Raw genomic sequence first — 17629 nt, forward strand, 5'->3', positions numbered from 1 at the left:
AATATCTTTTTAAAGTCAATTGCCAATGATTTTATTTTTATGCAGCGAGGCCAGGCAATTTACAAATTTGAAAGACACATGTACTTAGAGCATTGGGACAAACTGTCCTCTCAGCAAGCATTTAGCTTCTATTAAAAAGTTCTATGCGTATGCATCAGAAGGACGTAATAACCTATTACTTGGAGTTATGGGAAAGCCTATTTTCAGTTCTGAACTAGTGAACTTTATTTTGGCAAAAACACATAAAAGCCATTCAAAGCGAGGCTGGACAAAGCAGCAGGAAGCAGTTTATAGTGAAAGGTTTGCAAGCCCCAGTATTTGGTATGTATAGAAATCTAAACCAGCCAATACCCTGGAAGTACCTGTTGCCTGAGAACTTGCACATACCCCTCCCAACCCTTCTGACAGAGCCTGAAAAAAACTGCATGTGAGTCTGTATGTGCAAGACCAGTGGATTGCCATTTGCTTTGTATATTTTTCTGCTCTTCCAATTTCCTCAATTCTCTTTAAACAGGTTGGAGACCTGCATTCAGATATTATAACATGTGGGTATCACTCTTTGGAGCCCTGTTGTGCTGTGGCGTCATGTTTGTCATCAACTGGTGGGCAGCTCTCATCACTTATGCCATTGAACTCTTTCTATATATTTATGTGACATATAAGAAACCAGGTAAGGCCACAAGATACTTATTTTATGTATATGTTATGCAGCCTCAGCAGACTTTACTGGAATTAATTCTGCTTATAGAAGCACCCATTCCTTCTTCTTAAACACCTTTCCTTACAGGGAAGTTTGAACCATCATATCCCACTTTATATAAAATAGATTAAGACAATAGTTTTCTGAACTTTTGCCTTTTTAACAAGCACTTCAGGTTCAGGGCTTTGTATAAATGGTCCAGCACACCATTTTTTTCCCACATCATTATTAAAGAGTTAATCTGGGCTTTCACTTGAGTTTCACTCATAATATTTTTCCATCCATATACAAAACCTTGCTTGAATTTTGCTGTGTTCTTAGCTGTCTCGTCTGGCATCCTCACTCAAAAAAGTGAAACCTGCTGCCACTATACAATAAAAACACAAGCTGCATTGTGAACCGATCTTCCTCCACTACCTTCATATAATTCCTCAGTAAATCATGAAATAATAGGCACATTTTACTGCTGGAAAAGATTGCTTAGTAGCTCAGCAAATCACAGGAGCTGTCCTTAGAAATCTGTGCACTATTGCAATACAGCACCAGTATGAGACAACTTAGTCTGGTTATTCATAGCCAAGACTAAACTAACCCAGGTCCAGATTTTAGTGCTAACCATCTGAATACCTTGTTCAGTGAAACAAATAATACAAAGAAAAAAGGCAAATCTCCCAGCATAATGTGCTTTCATTGCAGCTAGGTTGATACAGCAGCATCTGGTCTGAGCCTGTGTTACTCTTTTCTGTGTATATTAGTTCATTGTTGTGCGTCCTCCCTATTTGTGCTCTCATACCTAATGGGATGGTCTGTGGCTCTTTCCCTGTACACCACGAATGCAGCTGTGAAAAGATGGGGTGTCAGAAACACATTTGAAGATTGTTGCCCTTTTCCTAGTATATTACCAATGAATGTCCTTGCTGGAAAGTAGCAGCTTAAAGCCTGGTTACATTCACTGAAGACACCAAGCAAAAATCTATCCATCTCCAACTCTCCAAGATAGTGACTTTTGTTCAGCACTTACCTACCAACAACGGAGTGGTTCAAAAAGCCTAATATTCCTCAGAAAAGAAGGCCTCTAGACATCCTTCTACTTACTTTCACTAAGCATTAGCTCTGTACCTTGACATAACTGGACTTGATCTGCATTCATGTTGACCTCAGTGTGGAAAGTTGTTTCTTATCTGCCTCCTTCCAGCAAAGAACAGAGAAGACAATCTATATGCCAAAATTAGTTTGGGAGAACAATTTTTGCCCCATACAGAAGAACAGAACTAACCAGAGCTTGTGATATTCCCTGCTAATGGATTAATTTGAACTTCCTCAAATTCCACACTGAATGGATTGCTCAGGGCTGTCCATTTTATACATGGGGAAAGGGTACAAAGTTAATGAAACATATAAGAAAACATTTCCCAAGCAGAAGAAATAACTTTGCTTATGTTTTTTATAACAATAATGAGACAATTCATTTGCACGTTGTTTTTGCATCACACAAACTAACTTTTCTTATGAAGCATAAAGAAGGGTAGATCTATATCTAAGCATGGTAGAATATACACTGCTTTGGCTCATAGATAACATGACTTCTGACCTTTGTAATAGAACACAGAGAAGAGCCCATGGTTTAATATGCATTATTTATCTTTATTATATGCAGAAGTAAATTGGGGCTCTTCTACACAAGCTCTTTATTATATTAATGCCTTGGACAGTGCTCTGGCTTTAACTGCAGTGGAAGATCATGTGAAAAACTTCAGGTAAGATTTCCAGTGAACAGCTGAATGGCTTACTCTGAGTAAGTACATTACCCAATTAAATACAATCTGTTTTTTCCTCCTAACAGACCCCAGTGCATAGTATTAACAGGAGCTCCTATGATCAGGCCTGCTCTGCTAGACATCACACATACTTTCACAAAAAACAATGGGCTGTGTATCTGCTGTGAAGTGTATACGGTAAGGTCAACTCGCATAAATACAAAAGTTCAGCACTGATGGGTGCTGCATATCCCCATTACACATTCCACTTTCAGTTGGCACACAATGTTCCCACTGGTGCTGACGAGCTTCTGTGCAGACCATGAAAAAGATTCACACTGAGAATGAATTTTGTCATAAGTCTTGACAAGAAAGCTATTGGCTGATGTAGAGCCTGTTGGTAAATGCCTCATTGTGATGCATTTCAGAGCTCATAGTAGATGGACCAAAAAAATTATAAAAGTTTTAAAAAATAAAGCGTTGCAATTTTTTTTTTTAAATTGACACAGTAAGGTTTAAAAAAAAAAAGAAAAAAAAAAGAGGGAGGCAGAGTTCTCTCAGGAATATAGCACTAGAGACAATTACCTAAGCTCTGTTTCCAGCTTTGCCACTCATTTGCAGGGGGTTGGCAAGTAATTCAGATCTCTGTGCAGTGCTTTCTCCAGAATTGTAACACTGCTAATTTTGAGTATAAACATACTTTTCCAAGATCTTCTAAAGAAAGAAGCAAAATATATTTCTAGCTATAAGTAGACAGGAAGTTGTGTATTTTAAAAGGATGAACATTAGACTTTAATTAGGAAATGACAAAAATAGATGGGTTTGTATTATAGAAGAGAAAACGCATTTTAAATATTACAACAACCTTTTGAGAGGAAATAAAAGGTCCATGACACTAAAAGGGACTGCAGAATCTAACTAATAGAGTCACTCCAGACAAGATAATGTATTCTTCCACATGAGCATAAGAATAATTCCTTTGATGCTGTCACTTTGAAGAATGGAAGTATAGAGAAGCTACATGTGATTTTTTCCAAACTGAATGAATCTATAAAGAGTGAATGGCCCAAATCCTTTTCTATTGTAATTATTGGTAGCGTTCCCACTGCATTCAGTAAGCACAGAATCAAACTCAAGAAGATCCTGAGATTAGGCAGACTCATAAGGTTAATTTCCAGCATGTTTTCTGATTTATTTAGGCACATTTCTCTGATATTACCACTTTCTATGTAGAACTGAAATTTCATTTTAGTCTACAAAAAAAACCAACTATGTCTATTTTGTCAGTGTAAGCATTTTTTCCCCTATTATTTCTCCAGTAACAAAAGCTAAATTTAATTTGATTGGTAATAAAAGTGTGACACGATGAACCTTAGCAATTTGCAAAACTATGGCAACAACCGGATGATAAAATTCCTGTCTCCTGGGAGTGGGAATGTCATAATGTATTTAGAATAAGTTTGCTGCCATAGTACAAGACTGTGAGGTGTCTTACTGTCACATAAGCTCGCAGTACTCCAGAGAGAGCTATGACTGGAAATCCAGGCACTGTACTGAAGATACAATACATATCATAACAAATACAGCAAGACCATTTACCCACAAATGTAATATCCAATATATTTTGCCTCAAAGGCTGACATGCTGCTAGCTATGCTAAAGTTTTGAGACTATGCCAAAGGGAACATCTTCCATTCCCTATCCCAAATGAGGGCAATAAACTTCCTGGGAACATGATAATGTTCACAAATGGGTAAAATAAATATAGGAATTTAATATACAGACAAACAGCTTCTAAACCATCTTTAAGGTTGTGGCTGCGTGTGGGCTTGAACAGTGATTTTCCAGTGAAAAGGGCTATTCTGCTTTTCTCCCTGTTTTCACAAATATTTTTGCAAGGTTAATCTTCATCTGTACCGAAATTCACTGCACAATTGCAAAACATGAACAGTGATACAAAGGAGGAGCAGGGGAGGACAGATAGGCTATCTGATGAAGTGGGACTGTCCCCTTGGACAGCAGAAGCATCTCTGTGCAAGATATTTGTAAATGTTTTATTTTTTTTCCTTTTCACGAATTCACAAGTTCATTAATAATGCAGCAAACTCTTCTCAAGTTACATGTTAAGAAATACTCCAGTAAGCTTACTGTCACACAAGAGTGCAGCATCGTCTCTGAAAGATCATGTGCATTTACCTCCCTCCTCCTGTACTTTCCAAAAAGTCATTCATTAACAGAACTATGTGAGGGATGATGCCTGAGTAAGCATCAATCCAGCCTGCTTTTGATCAGATCAAAATTCACATTATTATTTGAAACAATGAAAAATGTGCAGATAAAACATGACACACAAACTCTGCCATATCATTTTCTTTTTCAATGCTGCTTTATACATGGAACTTGCTGGAAATTTTCTCCTTTTCTATCCCCTTCTCTCCTTTTTCTATCAGCCAATACCAACTAAGTGAAAGTAAATGTATTGCAGTTATTTCTACATCTCTGTAAACATACAGTACATCCAATTTCCTTCCTTCCAGAAAAAAAAAAAAAAAAAAAAAAAAAGGTATTTCAGCAAGGCTGGAAAGCTCTGAGACAAAGAAATTTTGAGTTTACTATCCTTATCACCCATTTAAAATTGTTTTTAAATTAAGTGATTCTTCCTGTACGCTTCATTTCAGAGTGAATATCTTTCAGTTTCAGTTTTATGCTGTTCTCGATTGGGAAATTTTGAGTCTATAGTATATGTTATGGCTAAAAAAAATAAATATATCTAATTCTTCCTCTACTCAATTTTAACCAATTTCCTAGCTTATCAGGAGAAGCTACCAGATACTAACTTACTTTAAGTATGAAAGATTTAAATATGAATTTTGAAATACAACCTCCTGAGCATGAGTTTACCAAGCCTTTCTAGTTTGTTGTATAAAGTTTTATTGAGTTCTATTAGTTTCCTGTCCCTTTGTAACCAAAATGGCAGCTTGCACCCTCAAAACTACTAGAAATTATAAAATAGTAAAGCGGTGACTGCAGACTGCATGGAACTCAACTCCGTAGCCAACTCAAGTTCTAAATTATCTGTTTCTAACAAACCAGTCTGGTACCACTTCCCTCCTTAGGAACAAGCAAACACACTCACTTGATTTCAAGCACTTCCAAGTTATCTGCATCTTTCTGACACATTTAATTATTACTTCTGTCTCTGATGTTGCTGAACACACTCCCACAGTTTACAATTCCACTTTCTATTCTTCCTCAGAAAGCAAAAACTACCTGTACAGCCAGTAACACTGCAAAGCCAGCATCTTGAGCATCTGTCTCTGTGTTTCATCTTCACTGCAGAAGAGCTAGATTACTGTTACAGATTTCTAAAAATCAGTATAAAAGGGAATAAACAAGGCCTCACAAACCTTAACCTCACACTTAAGAGCACAGATTTTTGAAATCAGTTGAATTCCAGATATATGCTCCCCAAACTTATCTTATCTGTCTAAATTCCCTGCTGGCAGCCTTGATGTCTCCCCTGGGCCAAATCTTTCTGGGGACTGATTGCCAAGCTGAGAATGTACCAGGTCTTATGACTTGGATATAGACATGGATTTTGCCTCATTAAATTACCAGATGACCGCTGGGAGGACCTGGTAACAAAGGCAGTTACGTTTAATTGTATGGCAACATATCTTTCTCTTCTTATTACTAGATAGTAGTTTAACAAGGTGTATTTAGATCTGCTCAGCCTTATTTATGAAATCATGTCAGGAAAGGAGTTTATTCACTCTGAGATGTTTCATCATACCTTAGATATTTTTCTAAAATGTTACAGCCCAGAGTAGGAATCCTTTCTGTCAGAATCGCTATATTTAAGTAGCATTAACAGACTCAGCCTTCTTGAGCAGAACGTGAATTATGTTAGCAGCCTAGTTCTTTTCAAAGGGTTGAATCTCTGCAGACTCTTTTGGGAAATGTATTTTTCTGACTCTCTCCATTTGCTCCCACAGCAGACTAGGTAACTCCTTCAAAATCACTCTGTGTTGCATAATACAAGCCTTCTTAATAATATTTTATTGTATCATGCAGGGACCACGCAAGCTGTGCGTTAAGGAAATGAACAGTGGCATGGCAAAAAAGCAGGCCTGGCTTACAAAGAACAAAAGAAAAGCCTTTTATGCAGCAGTGGCAGCTGACAGCTTCAGAGATGGAGTCAAAAGTCTCCTTCAAGTAAGCTTTTTGTTTACAGAACACAGAGAAGAGTGCTACATCAAAGCATCCCTTTATAGAAAGCATTTCTGTTTACTTGTTAAGAAGTCCTGTGTATGTATGGAAAATGTTATAAACAGAGAGAGCATTCTAAGGGTACATGTATTTATATTACAGGTTATTTCATAAACAGATCTAGTTCTGGGCTATGGAATTATGAGACAAGGCAGGCTGATTCTTTCCTAAATGAACAAGATACTTCCTAAAAACAAAAACAGAGGCCTCTACAGGGCATCATATGAATGTCTGTGCAGCTGACACTTCATACACTTCAAATCAATTCTATTGCTTGGTATTATGCAGCATAATAAGTTGCTAAGTTTTTTTTTTTTTTTTTTTTGCATTTATTGAAAACATAGTGTAATAAACATACATTTTTTGCAGAGAAGGCCATCTAAAATAGTGGGCAATGTTTTTCTATTACCCTAAGAATAAAGCAGACTTTTTCCAAAAATCCATTTTTAAATGGCCTTAACAACAGAGGCACTTTTTATGTTTTCAATTTCTCTCTCTCACCTGTATTTAAACACAAAAGTACTGAGACAAAATGCAGAGAAAATTTGTTCTATCAAAACTTGACATGGGTACTTCACCTTTGGTTTAAGCATTGTCTCAGAAGGAGATCCTTCTAATATTTTTGAGAACAATCATAGTCTAAAGATCTCTTCCTTTTCATTACTACCTAAACCACAAATAATTCCCAGCACACCAGAATAACCATATAACCACTGTAATAACCTAAGAATAAATGTATTGGTTTGCCAAGCACTTATTCATTTGAATGTAAACAATGCAAATCTAACAGTGTTACCCCAAAGCCAAACAAAAAAAAAAAAAACAAAAAAAAAACACACACACACACAGACAACCAATAACAACAAAGAAAGAAACAACAACAAAAAACATACCAAGATTTCAACAGTTTTTTGTTGAGGTAAAAGGTTCCCAATACTCCGAGTATTCAGATTTCTATAAGAATTAAGTTAGCTTAAACTAGAACTGATAGCCCTTACTTTTCCATGTTTTAGCATCCAGTTCCAGTTTTGGAGGCAAAGCAATATATTGACAATCCATTTGTTCTTCCTGTTTATAAACTGTAATTTTATCTACAGAGCATGCTTAGCTGCTTCTGGATAAATAACCTTTCGGAATGAACACAGAAGAAACAGAATAGAACAGCAACAGTTTCTAAGCTCAAGGCAAAAAAAAATATTCTTAAGAGGATATGCCTTCTCTACATATCTGAGGTGTTCAAAAAGACTTCAGACCCAGTTAATCTATTGGGTATTCCAAATCTGATAAAAGCTTTGTGTTATTGTCTTAGAATGAGCATACAAACAGTGCTTGAACTCTCTTTTGATTACAAGTTTTTGAACCATTTTAATGAGAGCATGTCAGAAGAGATGTAAATGAATACTTTAGCAAATTTAGAAAAATTACATTTCTGTCATCTAAAAATCATTTATAGTTGGAGTGATTTAGAGCTAATCTTTTTGCATGGGTAGGAGCATGAAGGACATTCATGAAATGCAATCTAGTCATAAGCGTGTCCAGAACATTATTACTTCAGTTATCTTTCACCATTACTTCTCATTTACAGTAAGAGCATGTGTGTGTGTATTCTCAAGCAGTGTTTTAATATTGATAGGCGTCAGGCTTGGGTAGAATGAAACCAAATACCTTGGTGATTGGATTTAAGAAGGACTGGAGAAGTGCTGCTGCCTCGCAAGTTGAAAACTATGTGGGTGTTATACAGTAAGTCACAGTTCAGCATCACCTTTTTCACTCCCTCTAGTCTAGATCAATATGGCATTTCCATACAACAGTTGGACCAGATGATCTTGGAGGTCTTTTACAACCTTAATGATTCTATACAGAACTTAACATGCAGAAAAATGTAAGAATAAACCTAGAAATCTGGGTTCACACATGCTATCTCTGTAACACTCCATGGCTTCACTCACCTTGCAAGATCTGCTTAGAAAACGTCTGGCACAGTCGGAGATTATGTGGCTTGACAATGCTACATAAAGAACCTGCACTGTTGTCAGCAGTGCTTTTGCAGAACTATATGTTCTTTTTTTTTTTTTTTTTTTTTGTAGGCAGGAGCTCAGAGAAAAACAACCCTAATGTACACACTTAGGGAATAAGAGACCATCATGGAATTCTTCTTTTAAGCCTAGGAGACAAAGGAAAAGCCTTGCTTCAAATCTCTTGTGTGCCTAAGGCTCAGCAGCTCTGTGGATTGGGATTTAGCCAGAAACAGTCATTTAGAAACAGGCTACTCAGATTCTTGCTCAAAACTCACCTGCAAACCTGCAGCAAGTCAAAGAAATACAAAACCCACCCCAGCTTTGTTATTTCCTCAGAGAAGGGAGAAAAAAATAGCTCATGGCAACCTAGCTCCTAAAAAGTGCTGTGTGAAGTTCTATGTGCAGTTCTGGGCAGCACAGTACAAAAAGTACATTAAACTGTTGGAGAGTGTCCAGAGGAGGGCGACGAAGATGGTGAAGGGCCTACAGGGGAAGACGTCTGAGGAGCAGCTGAGGTCACTGGGCCTGTTCAGCCTAGAGAAGAGGAGGCTGAGGGGGAACCTCATTGCAGTCTACAACTTCCTCGCGAGGGGGAGTGGAGAGGCAGGTGACCTATTCTCCTTAATCACCAGTGATAAGACCCGAGGGAATGGTGTCAAGCTGAGGCAGGGGAAGTTTAGGCTGGACATCAGGAAGAGGTTCTTCACCGAGAGGGTGGTTGCACACTGGAACAGGCTCCCCAGTGAAGTAGCCACTGCACCAAGCCTGTCTGAATTTGAGAAGCGATTGGACTGTGCACTTAGTCACATGGTCTGAACTTTTGGGCAGACCTGTGCGGTGCCAGGAAATGGACTTGATGATCCTTGTGGGTCCCTTCCAACTCGGTATATTCTAGGATTCTATGAAACACCTGCTATATTAGGAATAGCCTATCTGTTCCCATACCCAATGGTACTTTTTTCCCCCTCCCCTCAAATGAAGGAAAAAAATTAGAACTGTACTTGATTCTTGTGCAATACCTTCTGCAATTTTACCCAGAATAGCCCAGCACATGGCAGTAATACCTCCACTGAGCACTAACACTTTTACTCATCAGCTCAAGGCAGCTTTCCTCAATGACATGCATGATATGAAATGATATATGCTCTTTTTTTTTTTTTTTTTTTTTTCAGTGATGCCTTTGATTTTGAGCTTGGCATGATTATCGTCAGAATTAGCCAAGGATTTGATATAACTCAGGTCCTCCAGGTTCAAGGTATGTGGTGACTCAGTAGTCAAATTATACTTCACATCTATAGTAGTTACATGCTCAGCATAGGGAAGATTCAGACCAATACTTTTAGCATCACTATCTGGTTTTGGAAATAGTTCCTACACCTGTAATTTCTACAGTTCCTCATTGCTTCTGCAGTTTCAATACTTCCCAAAATCCTTGCTGAAGCAGATGTCCACTGGTAGTTACAGGAGGCCAACCCTCACATGCTAATGAATTCTGCACAACAGGGAACTGAACTCCCAAAGCACTCGTAGCACAGGCACAGGCTAAAGCTGTAAAATCATGCATGGAGCAACCAGTTCCTCCAGCACGGTTCCTTCCAGCTCTCAGCACATCTTCCTCACTCTGCCTACCTGAGATCTCTGGGGCTGATGGGAATCAGGAAGCTGTGCTTTCAGTATCACCTCTGTAGGACGCTGTGGCCCAGAAAGCCGCAAAAATCTCAAAACTGCAGGAAATATCAATTCTCCTTTTCACCTTTTTGTTCATTCTTCCTTAGATAAGCAGCAGCAGTTGCAAAAGGACTTTCAAGAGCTATGTTTAACGGTGGCCTTTGTTTTCCCTTTCCTCTTTAGGGCACCAGAGTTCTACTGGTTCCTCATGTAACTTGGGGAGGGAATGGCTCTATATAAACACCCTATTAGAACAATTCTCCAGGTTTTCAATACGATAACTTTTCCATTTCCTGTAAGCTTGTTCACTTGAGCAGACAGATCCAACCTAAACCCGGAAATTACTCCCAGTGTCCCATGTAGACCTCACCAGAGAAAGTTTCTGTGATACAAATTAGATAAAATCTGTAGACAAGGAAGGTACATGTACATAGGAAAAGAAGAATGGTGGTGACTCTTTGCTGCCGCCTGCTGTAAATCTGCCTCCAGCTTCTCCCCACAGCATTTTAGAGACCCGCTGACAGACCGTGCTCAGGACTGAAAGAACACCCAGAAAGAACATAAGTACCTTAACTCAGCTAATTAAAACAAAAAAAATATTTATCCACTAAAGAGGATGGATTCTAGGGATGAGGCAGCTCCCAAAAGCAAATCACCTACGAATTAAAAGGCACCAGAGACACCTTTAAAAACAAACAAACAAACAAACAAAACAGTAGACAAATATTCACCCAGGAGAATCTCTGGTAGTCTGATGTGCATGGAGAGCTACAGTGCAACCTGACAAGAACTTAAAATACTAAAAATAGATTTATGCTTCCCCAGACCTGTAGATACCTCCAGTAGAACTGCCCGACTCTGCATACTGAGAGTCAGAAAATGACTGCTCAGAAGATAGAGGCATTAGAACACCAGTGAAATTTCAGCAACTACCAACTTTGCATTCTTACAAACCAAGTTTTAAAACACTAGGAATGAGAAAGAATTAGAAACAGTAGAGCAAATAAAATAAAACCCCTCTCATATGCAGAAATGTTTTGAAGCAGACGCAGTCTCCAAAATGGAGAAAAAAAAAAAAAAAGGTTGTATCCTGTTCTATTTGCTATGGAAGTCTGTTTAAGAGAGAAACTGAAATTCTACTTCTGAATAACCATTAAGTTGGTGGTTATCATCACGTCTAATAACCAGAAGCACAAGGTTGTCATGGATTCTAAAGTAAAAGAAATGGCATTCATTTACACTGGCAATTGAGAGTGTCAAAAGTGCGTATGATATCCAGCTGGTGAGGTTTTGTTTGTTTGTTTGTTTTTTAAAAAAAAACTTTATTAAATAAATGTACCTCACTCTACATAAATAGAAGTCTTCCTTTTGAAAAAAAGCTTTCAGCAGGTAAATGCCTGTATCACCATAAAATTAGTGCCTCATCATAATATATACCACAATAACACATTGTACTTTTTCCTCACCAGAAGTCTAATATTGCTAAGGTGGAATTGTTCTTTTATATTATTGAATTTACAAAATTTTTTAGCTAAATCTGAATTTTTCTGCTAAATTGAAAAAAAAAACCAACATCAGAAATACTTCAGCTTAGAAACTGATCACATATTCAGTATCCTTACATATTTCTGAGAATCTCAAGTCCAAATTGATGTAGCCTTGCTCTCAGTGTAGAGGCCCAAGAGCTTGAACTCAATATACCAGCTTTCTCACTTTAAGAAAATGGCTTTCCTGATCTGTTTTTGAATTCTTAAGAATGAAAACAACCCACAAACATAACTAAATGTATAGTATCTTATGTAACCATAAAATACAGTAATACTGAATTTGATCTTGAAAAGGAAGTCTGAGAATGGTTAACTAGCACTTTAATATTCACTGCTGTGATAGGCATGGGCACCCTAAATTAGGGCTTCTAGAGGTGAATTTAGCCTCCTCCTCCCTATTGGTTTTCAAGGAGAAAGTATTTAAAGACTTTTTCTCCCAGCAGCTTTACATTGTGTACTAAGAACCACAACAGCAATTACAACATCACTGTTACTTCAATAAGTGTTTTTATTTGAAATAGAAAATGATGTGTTACCAGTTTGCCTACTTTTTCTCAAATACAGAGGAATTAGAGAAGCTGGAGCAGGAGAGGTTGGCACTGGAAGCTACCATTAAAGAAAATGACTTTGAAGAAGAAAAAAGTGGGATCTGTGGATTCTTCAGAAAAGCCAGAAAGCTCAATATCTCAAAGCATGAAACAAAAAAGGGTAAGTTCTGAAATGAGAACTTCTTCCTGACCCTTCAGTTCATTATACTCTCACCAATATGCAAGCTGGACTTTGGCTGTAAGGCCAAAGCTCCTGAGCCACACAGAGTGTCTTGGAACAAGGCCTGCCCTGCGCAAACAGGCTTTGGTGGCCATAGAAAAATAGCATCAATGTTTGAGGAACACAGAAAAAGGCTTATTTTTAGAAGACATTTTCAGTTTTTAAACAGAGGTGTTTTCTTCCTCCTCTAAAGTAATTACGAGCAATATTCAGGGAAGAAGCAATCTTGCTTTATTCAACATTCACAATACGCACATACACGCAAGCACCCAGTATCCAGATGGAAAATAGGTAAAAACAATACCACTGCTTTATATTCTAAGCATCATTTTGTAAAAAGGCACAAATGAAGGTGGTACAAGTATTGAAAGTACATATACATGTACAGCATGCAGTGAAATAACTAATTAACACGTAACTTAAATGTAGAGGTGTTAAAATCAAAATTACATTTCAGATACAGTAAAATGACACAGAAGTAGAGAAAAAAAAATTAAAGGTCTGATATTGCAATTGCCAGGCTGTGATGATAATGACCCACCTGAAGCCACGCTTGTATGCGGGCAACTATTTTCAGAATTTTCACCTGCAGAGCTTATTACATCTGTCTGTGCATGCAACTCCCACAGGTATCAAGAAGACCTACAGACAGAAAACACAAAATGAAATTATTCTTTACTTGCAGGCTTTAGTAAAACATATATATATAAAATTAAATTTAAAAAAATAATGCACCTTCCTGCTTCAAATACCCTTTTCAATTTTATTCAGAAAAGAATAAAAAAATACATATTATATACTTTGGGTCTCAATATAATATAATTATGTTAATAAACATTCCTATGTCTCCATTTTGCTTATTCTTTCATACTCCCCAGAGCTGCTGCATCTTCCTGCATAGATGCTAGAAATGTAAAGGAAAGCCAATAGCTGCTTGGGAACAGTTGCATCCAGACTCCAGAAATACAGGAAAATAGAACAAAGCATTTTCAGAACCTGACAGATCAGAGTAAAAGCTCTAAAGAAGCCTGTCTGCTCCATTTATAATACTGCTCTGACACTGTCTTTTTTAAATCATTGAAGCAGTAATAAAGCCACGGGCTTCAAAAGATGGAATGAGAGATACTGTTAGTGCATAGACAAGACTGTACCTTTTAAAAGCAGTCAAGCAAACAGCAAGAAGCAAAGTTTATTTTCAATTAACAATGACCCTCTCAAGCATAGGGAAGTTGCCATATATGCTTATGTTTTCTGCCTTCCAGTCTTAGCTTCACTTGTGTTCTTGCTGTGCCCAGTTAGCTCTTTGTCCTTCTTTATTGTTCATTTTATGATGTTCTGTATTTTACAACAGCAAGATGAGCCTGTAAACAATGCAAACACAAGATAATAACCATTTCTTTCTAAAATCTATCAAATATTTCCTAATTGCTTTTGAAGACCCTGGTGAAGTCTAGGGTAGTTAACAAGATCCAGAGAACAAAACCAGATAATCCTTTTGAAGATGTTACAGTGTAGTGACACAGTATTTATTACACAAGCTTTGTTTCCTCTGTGTACTGGTCAACTAAGAGTCCATAGCATGTACGCTCTACATTTTTGTAGATTTATATAATTTAGAGCAGAAACAAGTCAACCTCTGTACCTTCGTGTCCTTACTGAAAAGTATATCAAAAATAATGAACTTCAAACAAATATTTACATGTTTGCTGAATTTTTAACAAGACAGTCTAATGAAAGAAAGAAAATCCATGTGACAGCAAACAGGTATTTCTCTAGTTCCTCATCTTGATTCAGGCAACAAAATACCATCACCTCTTTCGGGGGGATATGTTCTTGTTGCTTATAAGGATATCAGCCAGTTTGGCTTATATAAGTAAGTTTAAACAAATATAGAAGTGTTCACAGATTTAAGATACCAGTTTAATGCCTTTAACATCTGATGGTTTCATATAAACATGCTAGGTTATGGAAATAATCCATTGTTTCTGAATGTTATATGGATAAACTCCAACATATCATTTGTTCCTAAGTAAAGGGCAAACTCATAGTAAGGATAGGCACAATTTCACTAATCTTTTTAATCCTTTATTTTGTACAAAGGAATTGAAAAAGAACTACAGTTCTTTTTTACGGGGGGGGGGGGGGGAGGAATCCTGAAGCTTTTTCTCCGTTTGGCTCCCTACAGCTACATGTTGCTTAACTCATCAGAAATCTTTCCACATTTTCTTTCTCATTTCAGAGAGCACCATTAACACAATACAGTCAATGCATATGGGTGAATTCAATCAGAAGCTGCTAGAATCCAGCACTCAATTTAAAAAGAAGCAAGGAAAAGGTACAATTGACATTTGGTGGCTGTTCGATGATGGAGGTAAGGAATTCAAGTGAGAACCACAGGGAGAGATTTCTGTGTTACCAAACAAAAACATACTCGGGAACTTGTACAAAACTGTTTTAAGATTACATTGATAAGTTCATTTTAAAATAGTTTAAACAGACAGAAGAGTATGTCCAACATTGCCTATATTAAGCATGGCAGTTCTCCCACACAATGCACTAATTTGATTTTCCTGCAATTTTATATGTTCTTCCAGGTCTAACAATCCTAATTCCTTACATTCTAACTATCAGGAAGAAGTGGAAAAATTGCAAATTAAGGATCTTCACTGGAGGAAAAGCCAATAGGATTGAAGAAGAAAAACTAGTGTAAATATAACTATTTTGCCTCACTGCTTAAGGATTTTGATAAATATAATATATATACAGCAGAAAGCTGGGAATTAGCCAGCAAAACTTTTTGTTTAAAAAATTGTCAGCAGTACCAAAACAAGTACCTCATAGAAAGGTGTTGAGCTTATGGCATAGCACTCAGGGCTTGGTGTAAATGGTGATGGTGTGAGGAAACTCACATCCAGATATTTTTCCCATTAACATTTCATATTGCCTTCTCTGAGAAGGACACTGCACTTTGTAATGAGAATATCATTAGTTTTATGGGATTTACATAAGATTGTCTAGTTAATGCTATGTGAAATTACACATGAAGCTCCTCATATGCAAATACCATAGGCAGCCCATTTGAATTTGATTAGACATAGCAAAAGTTAAGGAAGGTAAAGACCGTATTAATCAACTTTAAAACCAACTTAATTTGACTTAGCTCTTTTTAAAAGTCTAGATTTCATAATCATTTGCTTTCAAGCAAATGAAAGAAACTAATACACTCCTATTACCAGCCTCACTGTATACAGGACCTTTCCTTCCGAGGCACTTTACACACTAGAAGTACTGCCATTTCATCAGCAGGTGAAGCAGGCAATTTGGGCTGGAAATTTGCAACAGATGCTACTTCTTAAAAAGCAGTAGCACTATGTAGTGAGCTAGTAACACATCCATTCAAAACTCCATCAGAAAGCAGTCAGGATAGATGCAAGAACAGGAGTTAGAAGCCTGCCAGCACCACTAGGATTACGACGCCATGCCTTACAAAAAGACAGCTGCCACAGGGACACTGCTAAGATTTTCCCTTCACATAAAGGAAGCTTTATGAAGGAGGCTCTCTCCTCACCGCTGGGGTACTGTCAGCAGTCAGAACTGCCCTGAAGTCGACACACTTAGGTAGAACAGGTGCACAAGTATTTGTGTAAACTGCTCATACCACCGGCTAAAAGCAGCCTTCCAGTTGATTGGGGTCTGTGAGGGAGAGCTCTGCTCCCTGTCAGGAGCCTGCTGGAGCTCAGCTGTTTGGGAGCACGGCGGGTGCCTGGTCCAGGCCTTGCACACGAGGCACCAAGCTCCACCGAGAGTGGAAATAGGTTTTGACATCAAACAGGATTTGTGGAAATATGACAGACATACATAGAGGTAGCTCAATACCTGTGCACACCACTGGTGCTACAAAAGCCAGAGTGAACATGGCGGTCGGTATAACTGACGACTTGGTTTCAAGAAAAGAATGCGTGTATACATTCCTATATAAACATCAGCTGTCCTCAGCAGCATAATCCACCCATCACACGCAAAAACCTCAGACAGATGCACCAGAGGCAGGCTGGCTCTGTTCTCTAGGAAGATCTAACACAATGATGTCCAAGTACAGTTTCACACATTGTACTTCTCAGTTCAGAAAGAAAACTAATCTGGACTTTTTCTAATGTGTAATTCCCCAAACATTAAAACCTTTCCACAGAAGTTGAGACTTGGTTATTTTTGGTGTTCAAAAGATTTGTGTAAGCAGTATGTTCTTCTTACATAGGAAAATCACAAGTATATTCTGAGGTCATAGGCAAGTATGGTTTTCTATAATGGTTTACTCCTAGGAACTTTTTCAAATTCCAGAGCTTGCATACCAGAAAAGGGGTGGAGGAGGTGGGGTGGGGGTGGAGGGGAATAAAATAAAATAAAAGATGAAATTCCCAACCATACTTCAACCAAAGACAAAACTGACTTAACTTCTTAACTGTCCCTCTGTAATCTCAGCACAAACCACACAGAGCTGTAAACTATCCCTCCTGCCAACTGGTGCAGAAGAGCACTGTATTTCCTTTTATGAAAATATGTAAAGAAAACATATGAGTAGATCAATATAAATGCATACATTACGTATTGCACATCAACCTTCTGGACCAAATTTTCACCAATACATACACGACCCATGTTGTATGTATTCCATGCATTTTTCCAAAACAAACACCCTTCCCCTCTGTCCACTACTTGTTTCCATTATTTATTTTTTTTTATTATTTTCATAGATCACCAGTTAAATGCACTATACTGCAGCAATCACATCAATCCAGTTCTGTAATTGGAAACTGAAATATTAAAGCATTTAAAGTACTTTGTCATATAGTTAAAGACAACGAGACAAATGCATTTGATATCTTAACTCATTATGAGTGCTCT

At 37.6% G+C, this 17629-nt stretch overlaps 1 protein-coding gene and 1 long non-coding RNA gene across 9 annotated transcripts in view; one reads left to right on the top strand and one right to left on the bottom strand.

The window, feature by feature from the left end:
* SLC12A1 (solute carrier family 12 member 1) overlaps positions 1 to 17629 on the top strand; it is a 52582-nt gene that overhangs the window by 27617 nt on the left and 7336 nt on the right. For all 7 annotated transcript variants that reach the window (XM_038184970.2, XM_038184972.2, XM_038184974.2 and 4 more), the window contains 9 exons: positions 515 to 670; positions 2358 to 2457; positions 2544 to 2655; positions 6532 to 6672; positions 8360 to 8466; positions 9917 to 9999; positions 12524 to 12667; positions 14967 to 15098; positions 15322 to 15433. In XM_038184970.2, the coding sequence (XP_038040898.1) occupies positions 515 to 670; positions 2358 to 2457; positions 2544 to 2655; positions 6532 to 6672; positions 8360 to 8466; positions 9917 to 9999; positions 12524 to 12667; positions 14967 to 15098; positions 15322 to 15433 (1087 nt within the window). The remainder of the gene's footprint in view (positions 1 to 514; positions 671 to 2357; positions 2458 to 2543; positions 2656 to 6531; positions 6673 to 8359; positions 8467 to 9916; positions 10000 to 12523; positions 12668 to 14966; positions 15099 to 15321; positions 15434 to 17629) is intronic.
* LOC106017105 (uncharacterized) overlaps positions 1 to 17629 on the bottom strand; it is a 41683-nt gene that overhangs the window by 12026 nt on the left and 12028 nt on the right. For both annotated transcript variants that reach the window (XR_001190336.5, XR_011812150.1), the window contains 2 exons: positions 13879 to 14088; positions 13269 to 13369 (listed from right to left, as the gene is read on the bottom strand). This is a non-coding gene — a long non-coding RNA (uncharacterized lncRNA). The remainder of the gene's footprint in view (positions 1 to 13268; positions 13370 to 13878; positions 14089 to 17629) is intronic.

This window comes from Anas platyrhynchos, chromosome 11 (assembly GCF_047663525.1).
Source record: "Anas platyrhynchos isolate ZD024472 breed Pekin duck chromosome 11, IASCAAS_PekinDuck_T2T, whole genome shotgun sequence".
Lineage (NCBI taxonomy): Eukaryota > Metazoa > Chordata > Aves > Anseriformes > Anatidae > Anas > Anas platyrhynchos.